This window comes from Crotalus tigris, unplaced genomic scaffold (assembly GCF_016545835.1).
Source record: "Crotalus tigris isolate CLP2741 ecotype Arizona unplaced genomic scaffold, ASM1654583v1 scf7180000024137.51039, whole genome shotgun sequence".
Taxonomy (NCBI): domain Eukaryota; kingdom Metazoa; phylum Chordata; class Lepidosauria; order Squamata; family Viperidae; genus Crotalus; species Crotalus tigris.
In genome coordinates this window covers 1-7,237 of record NW_024100407.1, presented here as the reverse complement: position 1 = coordinate 7,237, position 7,237 = coordinate 1, and the positions used below count along the sequence as shown (strand labels likewise).

Genomic DNA, 7,237 nt, shown 5'->3' with positions numbered 1-7,237 from the left:
GATCACATGATCCTGGGACTACTAATAAGGTCGTAAGTGTGAAAAACCGTCATAAATCACTTTTTTCAGGGCTGTAACTTTCAACGGTCACTAAATGATCTGTTGTAAATTGAAGACTACCTGCAATATGTGTACTTGATCCTGCTTCCAATAGTTTTCCTCTACCTTCCATTGAAATTTCTCTAATCACTTCACAACTCTGAAGTCTATGCTTCAGAAAGACAGTCATGACGTTAACTACGTTTGTTCCTGTTTGGGGCATCATATCAAAGTTAGATATATTTATAAACTCAAAGAGGATACAAGGACAGCATTTAAAATATGAAAATAAATTGGAATCCTCCCATTGGAGGAAGAAAAAAAAAACTGTGTGAAACAATAGATGTTTCGGAAGTAAACCTGCAAACATGAAAAAAAATAAAAATTTGTTCTGTTTCCGTGAAGCATGTGGTTTAATATTTCACTATAACTGAAGTACAAGTTGTGAAGCTGGGTACTTTGAACCTGGGCTTTATTTTTTGTTTTTGTTTCTAGTTTATAATATTTGGAAATTGAAAAAAGAATATATTTGCTACTAGCAAGCTCATTCCTGAAGAAAGAAGAAACGTCGCCATTTATTAGGGCAGCGAATGCTTCAAAATTTATTTAGAAGAGATTTAAGAACAGAGTCTCTCTCCTGGTCATTAAAAATCTCTAACTTTTTTCTCTTCGAGCCTGAAGTCACATTACCAGTAATGGTTGTCCTCAACGTAAGACTGAAATTGAGCCCTGAATTACAGTGGTAAGTTGCTGCAGTCACAAGTCGAGGCATCATGTGACTGGACCCAAATTTTCAACATTTTTAGAGTAGTTGTTAAGCAAATGCTGTAGTCGTTAAGCGAATGCTGAAGTCATTAAGTGTTCGCTGGGGCGCTGCAAACAGTTCTAAAGGTAATCAGTTGCCAAGAATCCAAAATGGGATCATGTGATCATGGAGGTGGGGATATGCGGACACCATAATGATTAAAATAAGTCATAAGTAGTTCTGGGTCAGTTCTTCATAATTTCAAATGGTCATTAGGCAAGCAGTCATAAATCGAGGACTACCTATAACGATTAAATAATAGTATTTTATTAGGGAAAACCCTCAGAGCTGTTAGATCTGTAAGGGGAGAGGAGGGGCTGCCCTGGGCCTTCCTGAGCCAGGGCATGGGAGGAGGTGATGCACGTCTGGCCAGCCTTATTGGAGCCATGTCCCAGTCAAGCGGGGCATCCACTGGCACACGTCCAGCTTGGGAGGAGCTGAAAGGGGAGCGCGAGCCCTGCACATGATCAGAGCCTCCGCAGCCCCGAGGGGAGAGTGCACTATGTCCCCTCCCCTCCCTGGAGACCCTGTGTGAGGAGCCCTTCCTTGGGCAGGGGGTTGGTCTAAAAGCCACACCCTAGGATTGTATGATTCCTTCTGTGCTTTGTGCCACAATGATGGTGCTTCTCTGTTGTTCCTGTTCCCACATGAAAGGAAGAGGCCAAAGGCCACCAAAGGAGTCAGCCACCGGGCCGCCCAGACACTGCTAAACCCAGGTGAGCTGCCCTCCTTGGGTAGGTTTAGAATGTGGCCCTTGTTTACCTAGTTGCCGAGGCAACGAGGTTGTCAGTTTCCCTGAAAAGCCACCAACCAGGGCCCAACTGCCCATTCTCCCTTCGTGCAGTGAAAGGACAAACAGCTGCTTGGGGTCATGGCTGTACGGAGGTTTTTTAGAGTAAGTGTGGCCGTCTCAGCTGCCAAGAAACTGGCAGTAGTAGGGGAGAAAGTCATGCTTCGCAACTCTTCCGACTGGCTCATCTCTATTTCTCTTTTCTTCACAGAACATCTGGAAAAGATGTTCGGCGCTTTTCTGCTGCAGGAAGAGCGACGTAGAGGACCTTCCTGTGCCTCCTGACAGGTACCACCCCCTTCTCCTCAAACCCTGGGCATGGTGGGGCACCACTGATGGACTGCAGGGTCTCTAACAGCCTCTCCCCAAGATGGCTTTCTCTCGGCAAGCGGCTTGCAGAGGCCAAAAGATGGGAAGGCTGACTGGCTGGCTGGTCTTAGAAAGGAGAGGCAGAGCTAGATGGATATTTTTTGACATGTCATCTTTTTCTTTCGGTCAGAACTGACGAGGCACATGAACAGGCGGACCAGAAGGGAGAATGGTGGACACAGATTCGTGTGTCCGATGGACGCAGGCCTTCCTCCCAAGGGGTAAGGATGCTTCTGCGACATGGCCAGTCAGGGCTCATCCCTCATAACCGGATGGGGAAAGGGAGGAATTCTCACTTGGGGGAACCTGGCCAGCCTAGCAAAAGCAAGAGGAGCCTTTTGGATTCATGGAAAGTTCTTGATGGCTTCCTATCAGCCAAATCTTCCATGATCTGCTTTGTCTTTCCCTGTTGAATGCAGTCTTTCCCTCCTGGGGAAGATAAACGTTCCACAACATGCAGGGGACTTTTAATTTATACTTTCAATTGTTACTTGCAGGGTTTGATGGGTGTTCGTGCCACCGCCCGGAGCCCCAGGAAGGAAGAGGTGATGCCAGTTCTCATTTCAGTGAGGTAGGTGTTCGCAGATTAAGTATTCTGAACCCCCCTAAAAGGCAGCCGCAGTAAAGCCCTAAAGAGAAGGGCTAGAAGAAACCTTTGCAGAGGCAGGGGGGGCATCGCATGGCTAGTTTTGATCTTTGGCCCTTCATTCTCTCCCTAGAAATGAGAAGATAGCGAAGTGGAGGCCGCGGCTCTCAACCATCTGGGAGACCTGCACTGAGTCGGTAAGCCCAGACCAGCTCCTCACCATGGCAATGGCAGAAGCCCTTTCGCTGTGGATTTGTTGATATGCCAACATTTGTAATATTTGCATTGTTATTTCAGGATCCTTCGGAAGAATACCGACCAAGAGAGGTGCAGGAGGAAAGCAGTGCCTGCCTATCAAGGTAGGTAACACCTCAGAGGGTGAAGCTTTTGCAGAGAGGAGGCATCTCTGACCTCTGCCTCTGCTTCTGCTAAAGGAAGAATCAAAGGCCAATCTCCTTGGCAGGCCAGCTGGAAGGGTTCTTAGAGCCTCCACGTCACCACTTTTTTAAAAAGGGCCCATGGCTGTTTTTGATGTTTGGCTCCTTCGTTTCTCTCCCCAGAGAGGAAAAGGAAGAGCACTGGAGGCCGCGACTCCCCCCCAGATCAGAGACCTGCAGAGAATCGGTAAGGCGTGAACAACTTCTACCCCACTAAACGAAGAACCATTGTCTCTGTGGAGATGCCAACAGACAGAATCTTTGCCTTTTTATTTCAGGACGAAGAAGACCAGCCGGCGGAGGAGCAGCTCTCTCCTACTGGGGAGAAGACGCATACTTCGGAGGTAAGAAAGTCTTGGCAATGGGGCCGATGGAGGCTCTCTTGCTGTTGGCGCACAGGGCCTGAATGCACCCTATCCTTTAGCAATCTTATTGGGATGCAGAAAGCTTAGGATTTATCCTCGATACTGTCATTTGCAGGATTCGATGGAAGTCCTGGTGGGCTCCCGGAACAACAGCCTGGAGGATTTTGACTCCATTTCTGCCCTCTTGGATGAGGAGTCTGAGGGAAGCTGGGAGCAGGCTGCAGAGGCTTCGGAGGCCAGCCTTTCGTCCAGTCCGTGGGTAAGACAGACAAAGTGTTTTCTCTTGGGGAGGGATAGAGTCCCTCTATTCAGTTCTCCTAATCTGAGTGAACTGTGCTGGAGAGCTCTGGGCAGTGGATAAAGGTGACACCTGGCCCTTGGGACAAGGTACTTAGGCTAACTAGAAGCACCCAAGCTGTGTTGCGATTGATTTACTGCAAACCAGAAGGGAAGGGCCAATTCAGTGGACTGGGGTCCTAAATAGATATGGCCCACCCTGTTTATCCCTTTCATTTTTCTGCATCATCCTCTCCAGCAACCAGCTGTTTCCAGGCAGGGCTTTAACGGGCAGAGTGGGTGGGAGTGGGGATTGCAACAGAAGCATTGTTTCTGATGGGAATCCCAAATCAATCGGGCCCCTTTTAGAAATTCTGAGTCTACTTTCATTGATGGATAAAAAGTCATCATTGTCATTCACAGGATTCTCCCGAAGAAGGGGAAGCCTCGCTGGACAATGTCAGCAGCCTGGAGGAGGACTCCCTGGACCTCAGTCTCTAATTAAAAGAGGTACCTATTTTAGCCTCTTTGTGGATCAATGCCTTGCTCAAGGAAACAATGAGCTCTGACGGGCAGGGTCACCCAAGTCAGACAGGTCATAGTGCAGAGTGCTGACATAACGTGGTGCACTGGAAAAGGAAATGGCAACCCTCTCCTTACTTTTGATACCCCACAAAAAGTATCAAAAGTAACTCCAGAAAGAACAAAGTTTGTATACTTTTATAGAAAGAGTGTGGTACTAAGAATAGCCTTTGATTCCTCCCCCAGACGCTTCCCCAGATGCCTCTCCAGAAGGCAGATCGGAGGAGGATGAACCAGTCCCAGGCACATCAGGAGGTGAGTTGGCCAATGCCTCCGAACAGCCAGCGGAGAGTGATTTGGCTGAAGCACAGCTGCAGCAGGAGAGCCCTGAAACTTCCGGGCAGCTGCAGATGGTTAGCTTTGAGCAGGAACTGCTTTCTGCATTATCCGAGAACAACTAGGGAAGAGAAAAGGCAGGAGCAGCAAAGGGCGGTTCTTTCACTCACGAGGAGGTAGTCTTGCCTTTCTTGATGGGCTGCACCAGAAGCTGGCAATTGAGCACAGCAGACAAATGGAGGCCATGCTGGGAACAATGCATTCATGACTAGGGGGTTGGAGTAGAAGACCTCCAAGGTCCCTTCCAACTCTTGGTATTCTATCTGCATATAGACGGATGGCGGAATCAGCCCCAGCGGCGAAGCCCTGCGAGGAGCCACTTTCCAACGAGGAAGTTCCTGCGTCTTGTTAATGTTATTGTTGTAATTCTTTTTGTTGTACCTGTTGTTGTTGTGCATCTTCTTGTTTTTGTTCTTGTTGTTTGAGAATAAAACTAAAAAATTCTTTATATCTGCTAATTTAGTTTAAACCTAGTTTCATTACACTTTTGTTAGGAATAACAAACTTTTCATTAAATGCAGAATTTCAGCAAACTTCTTTGTCTGTTTTCTCGTATTTTTTCCACCGTTCTATGGGATACAGTGATTAGTATTCACTTACAATATTAATGGAAACCTGACACTTCCAGAGGTTCCTCAGCTACGCGCAAGTAGTCCTCAACTTACCACAATTGATCCACAAATTTATCTTTTAAATACAACATTTGTTTAGTGACTTTTGCCCCATTTTACGACCTTTCTTCCCACAGTTGTTAAGCAGATCACTGCAGTTGTTAAGATAGTAATACAGTTGTTAAGAGAATATGGCTTCCCCATTGTTTTTGCTTGCCAGAAGGACTCAAAAGTTGATCACATGACCCCGGGACACTGCTACAGTCATAAACATGAGTCAGTTGCCAAGCATCTGAATATCGATCATGTGACTAAGGGGCTACTGCAACGGACGTAAGTGTGAAAAAAGATCATAAGTCCCTTTTTTCAGTGCCGTTGTAACTTTGAACAGTCACTAAGTGAACTGTCGTAAGTGGAGGATTACCTGTACTTTCTGAACATCAACCAGTGTATTGTCTAGTAAGAAGGAGAATTTTGTTCAGCAACATCAGGAAGATCTGTCCTTGGAACATCATGATTGGAGGCACAGAAAGCACTGTAGATCTGCTATGGGGGCAGAAAGTTTGCATTCTTCCAGAAGAAGGAATATTACAGAAGAATACCCAAGTTACACTGGCTAAGAGGCAATAATTTCTTGCAACTCATGCTAGATTGTTGCACACACTAGCAAAATACCGTATATAAGATACACAAATGGGACAGCTAAAATGGCAAGGAAAGTGTATGTCCTATCCAGACGTGAACAATTTCCATGCCAGTGATTTCCATTAAACTGTAAATAAAAATGATCATGTGAATGGCAACATAGCATACCTTGCTTTGTTATTCTCCTCTCAGTAACCTTGTTAATTGGTACTACATTTTCCATTGAAAAAGATGTGTTGCTTCACGTTTAGTAAGAATAAGAATATACGGTATTTAGGGCTTGGATTCAAAGGCTTGATGTTTGCCCTCTCCCCCATCTGCACTCATGCAATTGCATTGTGGGCAATCAGCAACCAGATCACATTCAGAGCTTTTTGCAGCATCCCACAATCACGTGACTACAGCTTACAATGTTTTGCTGGCGTTGACTACCAATATCTGGTAAAAAATGCCCATTCTGAAAAATAGGTACACTTAACGACTGCAGCTTTCATTTAATGACCGCTGCAAACACCGTTGTAGAATAGGTTTGGTCACATGATGTCTTACTTAATCACCAGTAAGACTTACCGTCTTAAGTCCAGACTGGTATTAGGTGCCAAATGCTATTACTCTTTTTTTAAAGATATGAAAGATTATCAGTATTATCCTCTGTGCATCTCCATCTACAAAACCGCATTTGCATACAGCTCTGCAATTCAACCCCTCTAACCGATTTTCTCTGGAGAGGTGAGCGCAACTCCCAGACTGGCCATTTCTCTCCATGTAAATGGTGGCCTGACAGCGACTGCAATCTGACCGCTTACAGAGAGACACCAATTTCATCTGGCACAGGCAAACACATGTCAACTTCCCAACCAAAAGTACAAGTAGTGCTCGACTTACAACCACAATGGAGCCTAAAATTTCTGTTGTCAAGAGAGACATTTGTTAATGGAATTTTGCCCCATTTTATGACCTTTCTTGCCACAGCTATTAAGTGAATCACTCCAGTTCATAAGCGAGTAACCTGGTTGTTAAGTGAATCTGGCTTCCCCATTGACTTTGCTTGTCAGAAGGTCACAAAAGTAGGTGACATGACCTTGGGACACAGCAACGGTCATAAGTATGAACCAGTTGCCAAGCATCTGAATTTTGATCACAGAATCATGGGGATGCTGCAAAGGGGGTAACTGTGAAAAACGAACATATGTCACTTTTTTCAGTGACGTTGTAACTTCGAATGGTCACTAAATGAACAGTGGTAAGTTGATGACTTCCTGTAATTTGGAGGGCTATTTCTTCTATAGACAAGGAGCACTGATGATGTCTTGCAATATACATCTTAAAATAAATAACCAACCTGGAAACATTTTTGTAATACGAGTTTACTTACAGAAGAAAGATTCTATATTTA

The 7,237-nt window shown here is 45.3% G+C and overlaps 1 protein-coding gene across 3 annotated transcripts; it reads left to right on the top strand.

Moving 5' to 3' along the window:
• On the top strand, nucleotides 1-5,257 carry LOC120298794. Of its 3 annotated transcripts, XR_005554223.1 has the most exons (13): nucleotides 1-781; nucleotides 1,499-1,739; nucleotides 1,846-1,922; nucleotides 2,134-2,224; nucleotides 2,501-2,574; nucleotides 2,723-2,786; nucleotides 2,887-2,948; nucleotides 3,150-3,213; nucleotides 3,305-3,370; nucleotides 3,507-3,650; nucleotides 4,091-4,177; nucleotides 4,436-4,504; nucleotides 4,859-5,253. XR_005554223.1 is itself a non-coding variant. In XM_039322833.1 (11 exons), the coding sequence occupies exons 1-10, from the start codon at nucleotides 1,716-1,718 to the stop codon at nucleotides 4,166-4,168; spliced, it is 744 nt and encodes a 247-aa protein (XP_039178767.1). In that variant the 5' UTR covers nucleotides 1-1,715; the 3' UTR covers nucleotides 4,169-4,177; nucleotides 4,436-5,257. The 3 variants fall into 3 exon arrangements, 1 of the variants encoding a protein (XP_039178767.1); XM_039322833.1 differs by having other exon boundaries at nucleotides 1-1,739; nucleotides 4,436-5,257; XR_005554224.1 differs by lacking the exons at nucleotides 1-781; nucleotides 1,499-1,739; nucleotides 1,846-1,922 and having other exon boundaries at nucleotides 1,967-2,574; nucleotides 4,859-5,252.
• Nucleotides 5,258-7,237: the final 1,980 nt, after the last annotated feature.

Coding starts and splice junctions, on each gene's coding strand:
- LOC120298794 (XM_039322833.1), top strand. CDS start 1,716: ATGGCTGTACGGAGGTTTTTTAGA. Junction 2,949..3,149: donor AGCAGTGCCTGCCTATCAAG/GTAGGTAACACC, acceptor TTCTCTCCCCAG/AGAGGAAAAGGAAGAGCACT. Junction 3,371..3,506: donor AGAAGACGCATACTTCGGAG/GTAAGAAAGTCT, acceptor TGTCATTTGCAG/GATTCGATGGAAGTCCTGGT.